Here is a 19,239-nt window from a genome sequence, read left to right as displayed (position 1 = left end):
GAGAGAGCAGCAGCTTGCCTGGGAGGTGGGAGGTGAGGGGGCCTGGGGGGCAGACCCATGGACTTTTGGCAGTCACCTTTTGGACCCTTGCCTCCTAGCATGGGAGGTTCCACCAACACCTCCATTCTCCTTGCAGGCCTCCTCCCCAGCATACAGCGGCTCGAACCTGTACTCCCCCGACTCCTCTGCCAACTCCGGCCCTATTATCTCAGATGTGACAGAACTGGCCCAGTCCAGCCCCTCAGCCTCCCCCAGCAGCAGCCTCGACGGAAGGTATGCAACAGCAACTCTCTTCATCCATTGCCAGATTGCCCATGTGTGGCCTAGGTGGGCCTAGCAGGCGTGGTCTCTTCTAGTTGCAGTATTTGTGTGCGTGTGTGTTTTTGTTGGGGGGGCATCCAAAGCACAGGAATGGGAAAGCCGCCTCAGAGGGAAGATAAAGCTGCATGCTGCACAGGCCCCCATCTCCCCAAACAAAGCCTTCTTCGGATTTCTGACTTTTCGCAGACATGGTCTGCGGCTTACCAAGTTTCCCTCTGCATCCAGGATGGCTAGAAAACGCATGTTTTTTTCCCCTTTTGAATTTCAAGTCAGCTTTCTCAGCAAACTTCTCAACCGAAGTAAAGATACGTGGCCTGAAATTTACCAAGGACCTAATTACCCAGTCACGATTCAGAGGCGGTTATCTCAGGGTGGTTATTCCAGAAGAAGAATTCAGTCTGCACAGGCAAGGACTTGCAGGGTGCTCCAGTCTCACGCCCTTTTAATGAGGTTATTCATTAATGTGTCTGTGCGCCTCTGCAAAAGCCTGAATTCCTCTGGTGCAAGAGAGTGGGACCCTGGTGTTCCCCACCCAGGGGATTTGTCGAGGGGCAAAAGGGAGGAGACTGAGGAGCTCCTCTTCTTGCCAGGCACGGCCGATTCTCTTTCTGACTCATGTTAATGACAGGGAATTGAGGAGTCCCAGCATATCCGGTTGTGTGAATGGACCCAGACGGCGTTTTGTTCTGCTTTTTGGTGCTTGGGATGCAAGGCTCCTCTTAGCTGCTTCCTTGCAGTGTCTTCATGGCTGGGCATGCCAGCCCTGGCTTCACCAAGCGCGCTCCCAAGGGGCTTTGCTGCAGGCTGGACACCGAGGCATTACTCTCGATGTGTGCCCAGGGGCCCTTTGCCTCATGCTGGGCTTAAGTGCCTGCTTGGAAAAGCATCTCTACGTGCAGTAGTCCCCTCTCCCCATATCTTCAGCTCCTTGAAGTGAGGCCTACTTGCTTCATGCTCTGCCCAGCCCAGCCTGTGTCACTCCAGACACCTGAAGCCTTGACATTCCCAGAGCAAGCAGGAACCCGTGGTCTTCGTTCATTGGTGTTTCCTACCTCTCCCAGTTGTAATTTGGATATTGCTGGCACTGATGCTGCATCACCCGCAGCCACTGTTCATTGCCTCTGTGTGTGCCCCCACCAGAAACCATTGCTTTGAAATGGGGACCAGATGCTTGCCCAAGTGGGTCGTCATTGCTTAGCTCGTTTGTACCTGGTGGCCATTCCAGTGGGGCTAATTGAACCTCCTACTAAAGCGTTGGGGGGGGGTTTCCATCTGCCAGAGGAACTATGTTCCCTATACACTCTCTTTCAAACATCCCTGTGGTGGAGAAGCTGTGTTTGGGGATGCAAAGCCTAGACCAATTTGTTTACGAAACCTCAAAAGAAAGGAAGTGTGTGGCGGGATGAACAGATCTGAAGGGGAGGAGCTTCGTGAAGGGGGAGGGGCGGGGTTTTCCAGCCTTGTCCTCAGGTGGAGAGTCCTCTCTTGAAAGATTCTAGGCAGAGGGAATGGTGGCTGCATAGGAAGCAGATGCAGATGCAGTGGGCCTGTCTGGACTAACAGAATGCCGTTGTTTGCCCGGGGATGGCTTCGCACTCTCTGTCTTAGGTGCAGCCCTGTGGTCCGAATCAAAGAGGAGCCCCCCAGCCCATCTCGTAGCCCACTGATTGAGGAAGCCAGCCCCATCAGCACTCCTGCTGTCGAAAGCCCCCTCTCTCCCTCCACCTTCATCGACTCCATCTTGCAGGAGGGTGAGCCCAGAAGCAGCAGAGCCGCGCCCTCTTCCGCCAGCAGCAGCACCACCACCGCTATGCAGGCCCAGCCCCCCGAAAAGTGCCTCAGCGTTGCCTGCCTTGACAAGTAAGCACGGGGGGGGGCACCAGTCTGCCCACGTCAGAGATGAGAACGGACAGAGCCATTCGAGGGTTAAGTGCTGGCGGATCCGGTGGGTCTCCACATCCTGCTGTCATTACCAGCCTTCTTCTGCCCCCACTTTGCTGTCCTTCCCCCAATCTGTTTATATGTATCTGGGGGAGGGGATTGCTGTAGCCAATCCTCAGGCCTGATTGGCTTGGGAGCTCTCAGTTGCTGACCTCTGCCAAAGGCAAAGGGCTGCCTGGATGGGCAGATTCCAGCTGCTCCAGCCCTAAGCTGAGCCACTTCCTCCCAAGCTGAATCCGTGGCCGAGACCCCGGGAGGGTCCCTCTTGCCCAGTTTCTGAGAAGCAGTATTAATTGGCCCAGAGGCAACTCTGGCAGAGCTGGGGGAAGTTACTTTTTTTAAAACTACAACTCCCATCAGCCCCAGCCAGCATGGCCACTGGATTGGGCTGATGAGAGTTGTAGTTCAAAAAAGTAACTTTCCCAAGCTTTGCACTCAGGGCTTGCTCCTGCATTGCACGTCAGGGATTTCTTTAAGCAACTTGCCTTCCAGTTGTGGGCCACAGTAGTCAGTGGTTTGTTTCATCTGAACTTGTTGAGCTACAAATTAGAACAAGGAGCACAAGCCGGATGAATGACTGCTGTAAGGAAGCCTGATGAGATTCTTTGTCCTTTGATTTTTTGTGTTTGTAGGTTGAGACCCGATTATCTCATGTTCACAAGAGTCACATAAAAAGAATCACACACACACAGACAGAGACAGGTTGGCTGCCAGACCAGGGCCAGTGGCCAGCCTAGGCCAGCAGAGAACTCTGAAGGGCAGCCTATTTAGCATCAGGTTTGGGGCACAGCCAGTTGGCTGCTGCAGGGCTCAAGACAGCCCCCACCCCAGCAGCCCTGCTTCCAGTTTGGAGGGGTGGAACTAGGGTCCCCATGGACTACTTAGAGCCCCCCTTCTACATTTGGGAGGGCTCCCTTGCCTTGGATGGCTGCCCAGTGGTCAGATGTTCTGCAGGGAAAACATCTCCCTGCACCAGTTGAGCTTCTGCCTGCTGTGAGCCTGTTAAAGACACAAGGGCCTCACCAGAAGAAAGAAAAGTGACAGGTAGACACCCATCTTTGGGCTGCCAACCCAGCTCTCTCCCTGCTCCTCACGTGCTCACACGGTGTCCTTGCTCGTCCTGTCACCCAGCCTGGCTTTCAGCTGCCAAGGTCTCTCTCCTGCTGCATCCCAGGAGTAACACATGGCGCCTCCAGGGCGGGCCATTTGCATCACACACAGGAGGCTTTGGCCTAGTAGTCCTTACGGCGGGAGCAGCCGTTCAGCCTGCAACTGGGGGCTCCAAGGACGGAATGCTCCTCCTGTGTGGAATAAAGGTAGCCTCTTGCGTGGTCTACGCGCTGGCCTGCTAGCCTTCTATATGCTGGAGGGGAGGAGGTTGTTTCGTTTTAGTTGTTTAAGCCCCCCGCTGCAGCCTGAAGCCAAGAAACGCTGTGCGCCCCTCTGTGGGAGCCAGACCTCTGCATTTCTCCCTCTGTCCTTAGAAGAAGGAAGGGTAGGATTTCCCTCTGCCCAAAGGGAGCTTGAGGTCTGTTTGTGCTGCGGAGGGGGCCCTCCACGTACTGGAACAGGCTTTCATGCTACCTGGAAGGCCAGCGGGTTGCTTCTAGATTTCTGGCCAGCCCCAAAGCAGTAGGCAGCTGTTGAAAACAGACCTGTCCAGGCTGTGTGTACCTATATTGAGGTCGGGTGAAAACATGGCAGAGCCCTCCCATCCTCCTCCCCTGGCACCAGAAGCCCCCCTGGAGACTGAGGAGATGGCGCTGAGGCATCGGGTGGGGCGGGAGTTGGGCAGAAGCAGAGGTGCCTGGGCACCTGTCCCTGCAGCCGTGTGACAAACCGCAGCTGATGCAGCTCTGTCTCTGGCACGGGAAGCAAGGGAGGCCTGCCCGTTGAGCACAGTTTCATCTGCCCCAAGCGGCGGCCGTTCCCCCACACCTCAGACAGGAAGCGTTGCTCCCATAATGTCCTGCTGCCTGATCCGGTTTTAGAAACAACAATGACGGGAGGCACTTTGGAGGGCAGAACCTGGGACCTCCTCTGTGGTCAAAGCAGGTGCCCCGTCTCTGAGTGGTGGCCCCCGCCCTGCTTGTACAAGAGCCACCCCCTTCCTTGGCTTTGTGGCCCGAGGCAGGAGGGGAGGCAGGGCTAGTTCCTCAGGGCCAAACTAGACTCAGATCAGGATCTCTCCCTCCGCCCTCCCCCTCAGTTTTTAAAAAATTAATCTCAGCTGCTGGGCACGGGTGGGGGGGTCTGTGTTATTTTCCCTTCACCCACCAACTCCCCCAAAGCTGATATTTGTTGACAGGGTGATTGCGTAACTAAGAAAACCACACGTGTGTGAGCGGGTTAACTCCCCTTTCCCACAGAACTTAGGAGCTGCAGCCGGGGGGGCTTCCTCCTATTGCCCTCCCCAGCATCTCCCTCCCCTTGTGTAGATTGGGCAAGGCTGATACCTGCAGGGGGAGTTGTCACTCCACCATCGCCAAGGGGGTATATACAGAGCACTCTGCCATCTCCAGGCTTGAGCGAGCCCTCGGCAAGAGGCATTTTGGACCCCCCCCAGAAGTTCATGCTCCCCACCCACCCCGTTCACATCACGGATGCTGAGAAGGTGAAGGGTCCGTGGGGGGGAGGGGCAGTGGAAGCAGCCGCAGGAGTTGTGCTCACTTGCCCCTCTGGGCATCGGCTGCCTCAAGCGGCCTGATCTGCCAGCACTGCCAGAGGCAGAGAGAGAGAGAACAGCCTGGCAGCAGCTGCTCCTTCTCTAGCTGCCCTGCCCGATGGCTCACTCGCTTGGCTGCCCACAGGTGGCCAGTGAGGGCAGCCAAGAGAGCAAGAGGCAGCCGCTGCCGCCACAGCAGCCCTGCTCACTCTCCTCTCCAGGCTGGCTGTGTCAGCTCCTTACCTCACCGGCAAATGCTCCTCTCCGTGCTGAAATGGGCAAGAGAGCAGTGCCAGGGGTTGGGATCGCCACCGTAGCCTCTCCCTCGCTGCCCTGCCTGCCACCTGGTTGGGCTAGCAGCAGGGGTGAAGGCAACCCATGCAGGGCAGGGTCGGGGAGGGGCGGATGGAGGGTGGTCCTGCAGTGCCAACAGAAGGCACGAGTCCCGTCAGAGGATGCCCGAACCTCCGGGGAGGGGAATATTGAGAGGCAGGGAGCAATGCCAACTGCTTCTCCTCTGAAGGGATGTGGGTGTGGACCTTCCATTGCGCTGGTCTCCAGTGCCAGCCCCGAAGGGATTCCGCCGTGCACCCCTCCTGCCCCCTCCCAGTTGTTCGCTTCCTCTTTCTCTTCATCCCTGCCTGGTTCCAACGGGTCAGGACCGGACCTCTTCCCTGCACAGGCCCAGGGCTCCCATTGCTCTGCACTCTCAGCGGCCTGAGAGCAAGCAGGAGTTGCCGGGGTACAGGGCCGATATCCGGGAGCACAGATCGGTTGCCCCTGGTCACATTTTAACCAGATCCCCTTCATGTTGCACGCACCCAGTGCAGACCTGCCCATGCCCTGACAGTTCTGGCCCACAGCGCTGACTCTGGTTCTGGAACCGGAGGGCAAGGGTTATTTGTCAAGACGAGGCCTCTGTGGGTCCTCCAACAAGGATAAGACAGAAATGCTGGCAGGCTGCTTATAGGTAACGGTGTCTCCCCAGGGAGCAGGACGTGCCTTCCCTGCCTTGGAAAAGGACTGTAACTTGGTGCAAAGCAAGCAGGCTAATGCAAATGAGTTGTGAGTGCATAATGCTGGCTGTGGAATTCAGATGCTTTTGGTGCTCAGTACCTGAGGCTTGGCCAGTGAGGAGCGCAGCTTGGAGCACCAGGTGCCTGCCCCGAGTAACCGGAGTTGGTTGCAGGGTTTCTGTTGCGCAGGCTGCGTCACTCACCTTCGCTGTGCTTGTGTAGGATCCCTCTGGCTTGCTGCCCGTTGCTCTCTTGTCCTGAGTTGTCAGGGAGGCGCTGTGCCGTGCGGATGCACACCCCGTGCCTGCCACTCTTCCCAGGGCCCTGGAACAGAGTCAGCCAGCGACTCTTCCTTGCCTCTTGAAAGTAACCACCGTTTCTTCCCTGAAGGTGACAAGGGCTGGGGCTTCTGAGTCGAGTGTTCCTCTTCTTCTCTTTGTATCTTCCAGTTTGGCTCGTACACCGCAGATGTCTGAAGTCACCTGCCTTTTCCCCAGCCCTTCCTCTTCCTCACTGCACTGCAGACCACCGCAAGGGTTAGCATTTCCACAGCATGCTGCTCCCAAGGCATTGCTGACCACGGAGGGGGAATGGCGAGGAGCTGCCCTTTCGGCCAGGCCAGCTGACCCTCTCTAAGGCCTCTCCACATCGGGGGGGGGGAGAGAGAAAACGACGAGGGAGCTGTTCAAACGAGTTGAATCCACCGCCCGAATGACCCCACCTTTTTTACCCCATCCCTTATGCTCTGGGGAAGCTCTTCGGAGTATAGGAGTGGGCGGGGCAGGGTTGCTCCAGTGCTGAGAGAGGCTTTGCTGGCCTGAGTCAGGGACTCCTCTGTTCCCTGCTGCCAGATGCAAGCATCTTTTGAAGCCCCTCCTGCCTTGGAGCATTTTCCTCCCCATCACTGAGGGGGAATGATGCTGGATCAACAGCAGAGCACCTGCATTGCATCCAGAAGGCCCCAGGATCAGTTCCTGCGGGCATCTCCAGGGAGGGCTAAGAGAGGCTCCCTGCCTGAAGCCTTGGAGCACTGCTGCCGCTCAGTGTCGGCTTCTCCCCCAGCCCAGTGCGCTGTGTTTTGATACCTAGCGGATGTTTGTTGAGAGCTGCTTTGGACCCAGCTCACTGGGGAAATGAACGAAACTGTCTGCTGAGCAACCTGGATTGGCCCTCTAGCCAAAGCATCTTCCTAAGGGGACGGGCGGGGGGGTGGGGGAGACGCCTGACCTGTGTGAGGGTGTGTCTGTCTAGCTCTGTCTGTCTGTCTCGCATGGTACCTTCAGAAGATAGATACTGTCAGCCAATTCCCCTTCGGAGTCAGACACGCTTTCCCTGAGCAGGCACAACTCCTTGTGTCCTTCCCCTGTTAATTCATAGTTGAATGGCTGACTCAGCACCACCACCATGACCCCTTTCCAGCTTTGCTCCACAGGAAAATGTATCATCTGACCGGCTACCTTTGGGATACCCCCCCACCACTCATTGGGAATGGCTTGGACCCAGCCCTTGAATGGCAATGTCTCTTCACCACCAACAGGTTTACCTAGGGAGGTGGTGGGCTTTCCCAACAGCAGAGGCCTTCAAGAGGCAGCTGGACCGCCACCTGTCATGGGTGCTTTAATTCCTGTATGGAGCAGGGGTTGGACTTGATGGCCTTACAGGCCCCTTCCAACTCTTATGATTCTAGGCTGGTTGTGCTGCCAAGGGAGAGGTCCTTCAGAGCCCTGAGGCTAAACAGGCAGGCTTCCTGTTCTGATTCTGGTGCTGTGTAAATTGAGCCAAGGAAGGTCTGCAAAACCTAGAGGCATTACACGCTGCACTGTAGCCAAAGCCTGCTTCAGTGGGCAGGCAGGGAAGGACATTGAGAGAGTTCTTCCAGTGGAGGCAGGGAGGACATCTTGCTGGGTATACAGGGGGACTGCTGAGAGGGAGCTAGGCTGAAAGTGCATTCGCCCTCTCCTGACCAATGGAGACATTTCCTGAAAGAGCTCCTAGGCCAGCCTTCCCCAACTAGTGGGCCACCAGATGTTGGACCACAACTCCCATCAGCCTCAGCCAGCATTGCCAATGGTCAGGAAAGATGGGAATTGTGGTCCAACAACATCTGGTGACCCACTAGTTGGGAAAGGCTGGCCTAGGCCAAAACTCAGGCTGGAGCTATTGGCAGGTGATGGCAACACGAGGCTTCAACCCTCTAGTGGGCCAGAAAGGCCACTGTGGCCCAGAGGAGGAGCCCTTAAGAACATCAGAAGAACCATACTAGATGAAACCCAGAGAAGCCCACCTAGTCCAGCCTCTTCAAGCAGAATATGAGCCCAACAGCCACCTCCTGCTTGCCATTCCCCAGCAACTGACAGTTCAGGGCATGGTGCCTCTCATTTTATCGTGACAAGTAGCCGTGGCCCTCGCTGCAATCTTTCTTTTCTTCTTTCCCTAGAAATGAGTTGAATGAGCACTTGGACACTATCGATTCCAGCCTGGATAACCTCCAGGCCATGCTTAGCACCCACGGCTTCAGCGTGGACACGAGCGCCTTGCTGGACGTACGTCTTCCACTTGGGAGCCCTCACACGGGGGGGGGGGAGGGATGCTTGTGCCTCTCGCCTGCTAACATTTGTGTCCGTTGTCCCCTCCTCTCAACAGCTCTTTAGTCCTTCCATGACTGTGGCGGATATGAACTTGCCGGACCTGGACAGCACCTTGGCCAGCGTGAGTTTGCTCATGCAGATATTATTATTATTGATTACATTTGTATACTGCCCCATAGCAGTGATATCTGGGCAGTGGTATCCAGCAGAAAGGACAAACGCACTTTATAAAATGTGTAATTTTGTGTCTCCCTATACATTCAGTCATGTATACGTACCTTACGTAAATATTTTCTCAGTATAAATAAAGCGTTTTAAAGTGGGGGGAGGAAGGGAAACACGCATGTGCCTATCCACATCCCAGTACTCAGTGGACACCCCCCTCCCCCCCCCCAGGTTTTTAGGCCAGCTGCAGGAGAATCTGGCAGTAAATGTGCAACCGCTTCCCAGCCCAGCACTGAGGCCTCAGAGAGCCCACAGGGTGACGTCATCCCATTGCCACTGGCTGCCTCGGCTGCATCACTCGCACACGGCTAACGAGGTGCCGAGTGCTCCTTTTTCATTACAATCTTTGGATGCGCTCCTGCTGCCCCGGGTCAGCCTCTCCAGAGGCATTTGCTGAATGTGATGATGGGGTGATGCTGCTGAGGCCTTTGCTGCCCAGCAGATCCCCAGTTAATTCATCCATGCCCCCAGGCACCGCCACGAGGCAGGGCCACTCCGAGCACCACTAAGGGCTGCAAGATCCAGAAGACAGGCAGATCCGGTCCTTTAGGGCCCAATCGGGCAAGGAGTTCTCTCCTGGGCATCCCCTGTTGAAACGAATGGGAGATGCACAAGTGCTCTTCTGGGCTCCCGTTCGTTTCAGTGGGGCTTGCGCAGGAGAGAACTCCCTGATGGATTGTGCTGTGAGTAGAAGCAGATGGGCGGGAGGTGCATTTAGCTCCAGCCAGCCAGGAGTTCTGCTGTGTACATGACTTGGGGTGGGAGACTGGAGGTCAGGCCTGCAGCCAGGGATTCGACTTCAGGCTTTGACTCCCATGGCCCCTTGCCTTGCAGAGCCTCAGAAGAAGCTCACAGCCCTCCCTTCCAAATGGCCTGTGGCGGCTCCTCCTTTCCTCTCCGTGTCTTGCAGGCTTTGGCTCGGCAACGCCATCTCTCTTCCTCTCTCTTTGCAGATCCAAGACCTCCTGTCCTCCCAGGAGCAACAGAAGCCGGCAGAGGCAGAAGACTCGTCAGCAGACACAGGTGGGTGTGGTAGTCTTCCCTCCCCACCCTCTGCTGAGCCTCAGCAAGCCTCCCCTCTGCCAGGGTCAGTCCGAAGGGAGGGCATCCTGACAGCTTTAGGCCTTTGCAGGAGTAAATGGAGGCACCCTGCCGTGGCTTGCTTGCAGGGCTTTCTGCAGCCTCTACAGCCCACCTCCTCTCGCTCACGCCCTCTCCTGCTTTTGCTGTCTCAAGGACTACCTTGCTGGGGATCCCAGAGTTTCCCCTGGGAAGTGTCCTGTCTGCATTTTCCATGGCTGGTGTCCCCCTCACGCATGCGCCTGCCCTGTCTCCCACCTGCGTCACCTACGGCCCCTGCCCCTTGGCCGAGCACCCTCCTCCCCCCTCGCTCTGACGGCCCCTCTGCCCTTTCCGTAGGCAAGCAGTTAGTGCACTACACAGCCCAGCCCCTCTTCCTGGTGGACTCGAGCTCTGTGGATGTGGGCAGCGCAGATATGCCCATTTTCTTCGAGCTGGGCGAAGGGCCCTGCTTCGCGGAGGGGAACGAGTACTTGGAGGACCCCGCCATTTCTCTCCTGTCCGGGACGGAACCTCCCAAACCCAAGGACCCTGCTGCCTCCGAAAGCTGAGCCTGGGCGGAGTGGAAGGAAGACCAGACCGACTGCCGCCTTGCTTGGCTCCAGCATTGCCGCCAGCTCCCTGCCCTCTTGGGCTCCCTGGGATAGGAGCGTGTGTGCGCGCGTGTGTGAACACTTCAAGGTGTCTGGCCCCCACCCCACCCCCAGATGGCCTCTGGAGCAGGCACCGTGGCTTTGAGGAATGGCGGGGGTGCCAGGCTGTCTGCAGCAGTGGAAGCAGCGTGTTCCTTGCTTGCCAGCTGGGGGTCTCCAGTGCCCTTGGCCTGGGGCATTAGCCGCCCACGCTGTGCCCTGCCCAGCCCTCTCGGCAGGAAGGAGAGTGAAGAGTGGTCACTTGAGAGGGGGAGGGGGAGGACGCTCCCTCCCTCCCACCAGGATGGACTTGCTGGTTTTTCGAGAGAAATACAAATGCTCTCTCCCCCTGCTGCCCCATGCAGACACATGCGCGCGCACAGTCAGGGGCTCAAGGGCTGGGCCCCTTTTTCGCCTCGGCTGCCACGCGTGTTCCCAGATGTTACGGGGCACCAGTGTGAGAAGCTCCCCACCCCACCCCCGGACACTCCCTTCCCCTCCCCCACTCCTCCCCCTCGGCTTATAGTAAAGAATTTGTACATTTGCATTCTGATTGTTACTAGAAGAAAATTGTATTTTGGATTTTTACACGAGAGAAGAGGCCCCTCCACCCCCCCCAACCTTCCTCTCTCCTGCGATATAAATATCTATATATATACGTTCAAATATCTCTCTGTCTATATGAAGTGGCCCATCGCTCTCTAGGCTTGCTGTGTTGGAAGCTGTATTTGTGTGTGGTGCGTTCGGAACACACAAGGCAGCCCGACGCTGGGCTCCTCCTGTCCTCCAACAATTCCGGGAGGCTGGTCCCAGTCCGTGTCCAGGAATGTTCCCGCTGACGGCAGGAGCTGCCCAGGCCACCTTCCCAGAGGCCACGGGTCGTTTCCTGTCACCTGTTTTTCCTGTTGGGTTTTGTAGGACAGGCTCCTGGAAGGGGGCGGTCAGACTGCTGCTGTTCCCAGCTACCATATGCCCTCCAGAGAGGAAGTGGGCGTCACACAGAGTCAGACTGTGCATCGGTTCAGCCCAGTATTGTACACCCTGGCTGGCAGCAGCTGTCCAGTATTTCAGGTTAGAGTCTTTCCCCAGGCCTACCCAGAGATGCCGGGGGGTGAACTTAAGCCTTTCTGCCCGCAAAGCAGATGCTCTGCCTCTGCGTTGCAGCCCTTCCCCAAGAGCTCTGAGCAGCTTCACATCACCTGTGTTGTGTGCCTCCGGCCTGTTTATTAGTCTGTCCTCCTGAGCAGGGGTCTCAAGGAGGGTGCCACCTTTTACCTGCTCCCCCTTTACCTTGAAGGCCCTTCTGCTGACATTTGCACCCTGTCGTATTCCTCTTAATGCCTGCCAGGCGCTCACGCACTCCTGGATCAGGGTCACTGTTGCTGATGATGATGCCGGCATTCTTGCAGTGGCATGTCAAAAACTGCAGCACACGTCTGTCTCAAGAGGTGTTGGGACCCATTTCCAAGACTGCCTGGAGCAGCAAGGTCTCTCTTGCTCACGCCCATCCCTCCTCCACCTCCGAATCACAAAGAGCATATGGGCCCTTTTCTGGCCATGGAATGGGTGTAAGAGGAAGCAGCTCACCAGTGAATGGAGAGGACCAGGGGCCCGCCAATCCTGCAGCCTCGCCTGAACTCGCCGTGTCTAGACCTGGAGTTCCATCGCAAGAATTCTGGACGCAGCACCAGAGTGCCTCTCGCAGCCTGACAGCAGTCCAGCATAAGCCCAGGGGGGCCCTGTGGCGTCACCCAGGACCTGGATTAGCTGCTCAGGGACAGGAAGTGCCCCCCTTTTTAAATGAGGCATTATCCCCCCCAGGAGAGAGTTTGATGTCTTTCCACCACCACCTTTCCTCTGGCTGGCCCTCCGTGGTCTTCCATCTCCACTGCTGCAACCAAGTTCCACCTGGCACTGCCAGGAGGAGGGTCAGGGGTGACCAACCTCCTGTTGCCGAGGCTCGGTGCCTGCTGGCTGGGCTGACCTGTGGCAGGCAGTCTTGGCTCCCAGCTTGTGGGCTTCTGTGTTGAAGAGCAAGTTGGCATGGCCAGCCACAGTGCCCCTTCCCGACCTGCAAGGAAGGAATGCTGTCCCTCAGCGCACCACCCGGGAGGGGGGCGGGATGAGGTGGTGTGTCTTCAGTGCTGCCAGCCCCCCTTTGCCCATTGTAAGAGCTCCCACATTTCTTTTGAACCCTGCTATCTACACACATGCACACCCCTTCCACTAGGTGACCTGTCTGCTCTGACCTAAAGCGTGGCGGGGGATCTACAGTGTGACCCACCCTCAGCAAACCAAGCACGCCTGTTGCATCATAACAGGCCACCCTGGGCTCCTACTGGGAGGAAGGATGGGATATAAATCAAAATCAGCCTGCAAAATGTCCTCCCCAGAGGGCTGTCTGGACAGAAGGCACACCCTCCCTTTGCTGGGCCGTATCCTGTCTTTTAAGTACTAAATAGACCAGGAGATTTAGTGTGCGTGTGTGTCCCATCTGTCAGGACCACTCTATCACCACTTAGAAGCCACCGCCTCCTTCTCTGCTGTCAGGGATATAAAGTGGTCCAGAGTCTTCCAGTTGGCCAGTAAGCAAATCTTCTCAAGCTCAATTTAGCAGCTGGGCCCGGCCGAGGGAGAACAGAGTGCTGAGTCTGGGGCTCAGCATCAGTGAACTGTGGCCTGCCTTGCAGGAGCGAGGAGAGGTCCTGAGGAGAAGCCAGCTGAATCCCACCCACCCCCAGTCGAGCGCTGGTTGCAGCAGGGGTGGGATGCCGTTGAAAAATGAGCTCTTGCAAAAGAAAACAAAGGAAGGGACATCTTCCTGCAAAGGCTGCTGCTTACAGGAGCGGGGGGGGGGGGTCAGACCACTCCTGCCAGGCTGGGCCCAGTGTGTCTGTAACCAGCTGCCCCAGTACGATTGCCCCACACCCAGCCAGCTTGCTGTGGGGCCACTGTGGGATGCCAGGAAGGGGTTGGGCTTTCAACTCTGGAGTTTCCAGCTCTTTTGTTTTCTGATCATGGAACTTTTCACGCTTGGAGTGCTTTAGGGCTTTTAGATTTTGGGCCTCTGTGCCATGAGACACTATAATTCTCATTTTGCAAGGGAGGACCTGCGGACACCAGTCCAAGGTTGCTGGGAGAATGCATTAGGTGGCAGAGGTAGAATTTAAACTATGGCAGTCATGGCTAAGGGGGGGTGAGCAGAAATGGTTAAGAGAGGTCTTATTATGGTCAAGAGGGGCTGTGGGGATCAGTAAGAGCTCATTCTAGATAACTAGCCCATCATTTGCTGGAGGTCCACAGGTTGATCACAAATTCTGCAGTTTGAACTGCTCAACTTGGGTAAGTCCAGGGCCAGCTTTGCCAAGCCCTTGCACGGTCCGTCGCTCGGCGTGTGCTGAGGCTGCAGTCAGAATATGGCTTAAAGGGCCCCCTGGAGCAGAGTCCACCAACGTGGTTTCATGTGGTTTGCTTGTCTTTATTGAACCAAGGCGGCAGGCGCATGTCATGCAAACAAAGCAGGGCACAATATGGTAAGAGCAACTCAGGACAGCAACAGAAAGGGCACCCCCCCACGCACACACAAACCCCCAACACTACAGGAAAGACAATGGGCTGCAAGGCAGTGGCTAGCCCCCTTATCACTTGGGAACAGCACCCTCAGAGGCCTCCGAATCACACACACACACCGCAGACTGGCTCCTGGCCAGCATCTATTCTACCTAGGAACGAATAATGCCCTCAGAAATCCGAGTCTAGCAATTAGGCTTGGATACCCTCCCCCACAGCTTGCCCTGATTGACCTTTGATCGCAGCCCAGCGGCTTGGCATGGCTCCAGATTATTTGGGGGGCTGTGAGGTATTCACACTCCTGGCTTGCCATCCAGTTTGTAGAATCATAGGAGTTGCAAGGGACCCGGGAGATCTGCCTTTGCCAACCTGATGTCTTCCAGATGTTTCAGACCGCAAGTCCTATCAGCCCTATCCTGTCGGCAGCCACCGAGCCCAGGGTCATGGCCAGCATCTGTCTGTATTTGGGGGCATCGCTTTGTCCACAGAACTGGACTGCATTTTGCATCACCACTCCGCCTGGCCCCTTTCCCAGGCTCTAAAGGGAAGGCAGTGGCACCCGGCAACCGGGCCTGACAGTGTGGAATATCCTACATTGTTCAGAGCCTTCAAGAATTTCCTTTTTCTTACGTGAAATACTTTCCTTGTCTTGGTTAAACTTTAGTAAAGCTCTACCGGGACCAAATAAAACTCACTTGTGGATTGGATTTGGCTCACAGGGCTGACCTCTCTCCACCCCACCCCCCAAACTCGGGGGCAGGAACCAAAGGCGCTGCGGTCCAGCCAGCTCTCCCCCCAGGCTGCCTCCTCCATTGCTGGCCAGTCACCGTCTGCTCCTTGCCAAGGTCTTGGGTGAAGGCCTCCCTTGAGCTACCTTGCATTAAATCTGGGGCCTTGTACACACAGCAAACACTCCTCACGGAACCGTGGGCCCACGGCTTGCTCCTTGCCCTGATCTCGGTGCAAACGCAGCCAGAGAGTCTCAGGCCTGTCCCACAACCCCACCTGCAGATCACAACTGCCCTGCTCCAGAGCAGAGCTGGAGGGAAGGAGGCTACTGTCTTCCAATGAACAGCAGCTAGTAATAGGATTTGGGGGGATGGTGCCCCCCCCAAAGCCACTCCAAGGTCCCAGGCAGCAGGTCTCCACTCTCCAATGCACCCAGCTCTCCGGTCCCAACTTTCTGTGCTGTGCCATGTCTTCCCCACCTGCAACCCTCATCCGTGGCACATGGGCCACAGAAAGGTCCCTGGCTACAAAAGTGGCTGTGGGGCTAAGCAGTTTGCCGAGAAGTACATGCCAACCATGACACCAAGGCTGAGACAGGAGAGGCCCTGGGGTGACTTGAGAGCAGCACTGGGGCCCCAAGGCTAGAGGAATTAGTTGCCCACAGCCAGTGTTTGTGAGACGTGCTCTGCCCACAGAAGTGGTGGCTGGAGCGGTGGGTTAAAGCCCAGGTGGGTGTTCTGAGGGCAGGGATTGGCATGACCAGGATGTCAAAGAGCTCCTGGGATGAGACTGTGCCTGGGATTGGCTTGTGCTAATTGTCAGGCTTGATTGCTATGACTGCGCTCCGGAGAGCCTTTTCCCCTAGTACAGGTTGACTCAGGACTTGGTAGTTTGAGAGGGGTGTGTGCGTGCGTGTACACAGGGACACACAGTGTATGGCTTGGCTCAGTTGTTAGAGCCAGCTGGAGACTTTTGGCCTGCACTCTTTTGGCAGGTTGGCTCATCTGGTAGGTGGACACATTCCTGTCTTTGTGTGAGCTGTGGGAGGTCAGACTAGATGGCCTTTGGGCATTCCAACTCCATGATTCTAGGAAGCACCCCAGCCCTGTAGTCTCTCACCCAGCATGGAATTGTCTGTCCAAGGGGCAGTTCAGGCCAGCGGGCAAGACTGGTCCCTTAGGGCACTGGAGGACAGAGTAACGCTGAAGATTCAATGGGGAGAGCTGGTGGCGCTGTCTGCCCCCCACCTCAGGATCTGCACTGCACCCGCACACTCAAGCGAATCCTTCAGCAGCTGCGGCAGGAAGTGTGGGGCAACACGCAGGTGGGGTGGAGGTGCCGGTTCTGGGGCATCAGGGTGTCTCCAGGAGGAAGCAAAGGCCCAGGCAGAGTCAGCACAGGAGCAGGCTGTCCACTGGGGCGTCTCAGGACCTTCAGTGGGGGGGGGCATTAGCGCTCTTCACATGCCTGTGGGGGAAAAAAAAGAAGCTGCTCATCTCCCTGCCCCTGTCCTGTGTCTCCCTGTGTCAGGCCAACCAATCATCAGCCTTGAGGAAGCTGCCAGAGCAGAGCAGAGCAGCAGCTGAAGCCAGCTGCAATTTCACCCCTCCCATATTTGGGGGCTGGCAGGGAACAGGCAGGGAAGAGAAGGCACTGCTCAGTGGTCAGCAAGGTGCTGTGCATGCCGGTGGCCTTGAGCAGGAACTGGGCCCCCTGCAGCACAGCAGGGGCCCAGGGTGAACAGGGGACCCTCCCAAGGGTCAGCACAAACAATCAGGGTTGGAGCCCCAGCCGTCGAAAGCGCTAGAGAGGCTTCCTGCTGGCTAACTCAGGGCAAGATGGCAGCAGAGCCCTGTCCCTCCCCAGGACACTTATCTTGGGAGGCGAGGGACTCCTCAGAATCCACTTCGTGGTCCAAGCCTGGGGAGGAAAGGAACCCAGATGGTGGCTACAGCTCAGCCCCCCATTGCTTCTTCACTGGCTCCCCACCAGGCACCAGCCCCCCTGGGCCAGAGCCTCACACAGCCCTCTGAAGAAACAGTCCCTGGCAGACGGTGGCTTAGCACCTGGTGGGAGCAAAGGAAACGCCAGGCCTGCAGGCCGTCCATTTCCTGAGATCCCCGACATGAACCCAAACCCTGGAAGAACTCACTTTCTTGAGACTCCTGGGAATGGGCAGGCACATCCACGGCAGGACCTAAAGAAAGCAAAGAGACTCAGGTCCCCCCCGTATCCAAGCGATGGGCATGGGTGCTGTGTGCCTCAGAGGCCGAGAGCCGATGTGGGCTGGCCAGTGCCGTGTCTCTAGTGGTGCCATTATTTAAAGGTTTTCCCTAGTAATCTACGTCCTTGAAAGATTTCTAGCCCGCCTTGCAGGGCACACTTCCCTCCCAAGGGGGTTTGCAAAGGTCTCTAAGTTGCCAGCAGCCTCTCCCCCTCCCCTCTCAGGAAGCCTTTGCCAACCTGGTGCCCTCCAGATGTCTCGGACTGCAACTCCCATCATCCTCCGCTAGCACGGCCGTATGATGCTGGAGCTTTTGGGAGCCGTGGTCCAAACATCCGGTGGGGCTGCACCAATGTTGGGAAAAAACCTTGCGGGCTTTTCTGTGCAGTTACAGGCGGGCAAGAGAGACCTAAGAAGTGGCTGGCTTGCAAGTCAGGGCAGCAGAGATCGGGGGGGGGTTGGCCCCCATGGGAAGAAAGTGAGGATGACTGCAGGTTAGTTAGGGTGCCAAAGGGGCACGCGCAGGGGGGGGAGGGCTTGCCTTTCACCAGGGCTGGAGGAATAAAGAATTTGCAGCAGAACAAGCCCCCTGCCCTGCCCAGCCAGACTGGCATACTTACCACTCTGTGTGTCCCCGGGCAGCGGGTCCATGCTGAAAGACCCGAGGTTGGAGGCATCACTGCTGAGCAGCAGCTCCCCATTGACCTCCTCCGTGTGGGACCGATCCACCCCTGGAAAGCTCACAGGGGCCGCCTCTGTCCAAAGAGAGGGAGGGGGAGGAGAGGTGTGGGACTCAGCAAGGGGACTCCCAATAGCCCCCTGCTCCACTGCAGCTGCGAAAGAGGGGGCCATGGGAGTTCAGGGTTGGGGCCCTCAGGGCAGGGCCGGCGCAAAGCCTGCAGAGGGCCGGCGATGACTGGGCCAGCAGCTGATTTGGCTTCAGTGCTGGGAATGAGGCAGCGGACGGGGGGGGGGCAAGAGGAGGGAGTGGCACTCACCTGTAGTCCTTGCATCCACGGGAGTTGCAATCTCACCTGTGGGCAGGCAGACAGGGAGGTCAAGCGCTGGCTGCGAAGAGGCTGAGACCCCCTTCGAGTGCTGCCCCCACCCTCCAGCCTCAGGAGGGCACTAGGCCCGGGGGAGCTGCCTCGCCCTGAGCCCCGGCCCCCTCCTCCACACGGCAGCAGCTCCCCTGCAGGGTGCAGAAGGTTCCACTGGACTGACCCTGGGGCGGCCGGCAGGGCAGAGCCCGCCTCTCCCAGCTCCACGTGCTTTGTGGCTCTGCTGGGCCAGTCGTGAGCCGCTATCGGCTGCCGGCTGCCCTGCGAGCCCAGAGATGGTCACAGGCCAGGGAGGCGCAAGGCCCGGATCTTGCCGGGAGCTGTTGGCTGCCCAGCACAAGCCGACGGGTGTTCAGGGCTTGGATAACTCACTGCAAGAGGCAGCCCCGATCCAGGCAGGGCGCAGCATCCTTACGGGCTAGTCATGTGTGAATGGGGGAAAGCAGCGTCCAGCTCATTGTGGGGACAGCCCAGTGGCCTCTGCATGGATGGGGGGGAGTAGTTTCCTCTGGGGGGGGCTGACCTGGACCGTCTTTTTGCCTCTCCACTCCTGCACCATCCTGGCGCCAATGTGCATCAAGAATTATCTTCACACGCCCTCCACTTGAGGGGCCCAGTGGTGGCAGTGAGGGGATTTTCAGAGTGAAAATGCTACTCAGAATGAGATAGATCAGGCCCATAGGGAGGGGCGGATGAACCCACACCTCCAAGGCTTGCAGGCCAAGCCTTAACAAGCTTACTGGGAACTAAGTCCTGCAGAGCAGAATAGGACAATTCCTAGTCTGTGTGGTCATACTTGGGATGCTGTAGCTGTGCTCCAGGTGTGAAGTAGGAACAAAGAAGAGAGTGTCCCTGAGCATGGGCAGAGGGCATTGCTTGAAAGCCACACAACCTCTCTTCTAAGCAACCGAACACTCCCTCAGCCTCCACAGCCAGGTCTCTCCTCGTAGACCTTAAGAAAAGTATGGGGGGGGGGACTGAAGGGGGGGAGGGAGCATCCTCCCCTGCTCCAGAGGTGTGATTAGGATGGGGCTCATTAGCATATTGTGCCCTGTCCCCTCCTCACACCTTTTGGGGATCTCATTTTCTTCACAGATGCGTTATATGGGGGCCGTTTGCATTACCTGCACCAGGGCAAGGTGGTCTCTGCTAAGCCATAATTAAAAGTGGCTTGAGACAGTGTGGCA

General features: G+C 57.2%; 1 protein-coding gene across 2 annotated transcripts in view; it reads left to right on the top strand.

Annotated features, from left to right (window-relative positions):
- Window positions 1-11,134, top strand: part of HSF1 (heat shock transcription factor 1) — a 42,810-nt gene extending 31,676 nt beyond the window's left edge. The window contains exons 8-14 of one of the 2 annotated variants that reach the window (XM_061607187.1): window positions 137-273; window positions 1,930-2,181; window positions 6,393-6,479; window positions 8,381-8,486; window positions 8,587-8,652; window positions 9,710-9,779; window positions 10,176-11,134. In XM_061607187.1, coding sequence (XP_061463171.1) covers window positions 137-273; window positions 1,930-2,181; window positions 6,393-6,479; window positions 8,381-8,486; window positions 8,587-8,652; window positions 9,710-9,779; window positions 10,176-10,387 — 930 coding nt within the window. In that variant the 3' untranslated portion in view covers window positions 10,388-11,134. The remainder of the gene's footprint in view (window positions 1-136; window positions 274-1,929; window positions 2,182-6,392; window positions 6,480-8,380; window positions 8,487-8,586; window positions 8,653-9,709; window positions 9,780-10,175) is intronic. The other variant, XM_061607188.1, reaches the window with a different exon arrangement.
- The last annotated feature ends 8,105 nt before the right edge of the window (window positions 11,135-19,239 follow it).

Source organism: Rhineura floridana, chromosome 1, assembly GCF_030035675.1.
Source record: "Rhineura floridana isolate rRhiFlo1 chromosome 1, rRhiFlo1.hap2, whole genome shotgun sequence".
Classification (NCBI taxonomy): domain Eukaryota; kingdom Metazoa; phylum Chordata; class Lepidosauria; order Squamata; family Rhineuridae; genus Rhineura; species Rhineura floridana.
The sequence above is the reverse complement of the archived record's forward strand: the minus strand, read 5'-3'. Positions and strand labels throughout refer to the sequence as shown.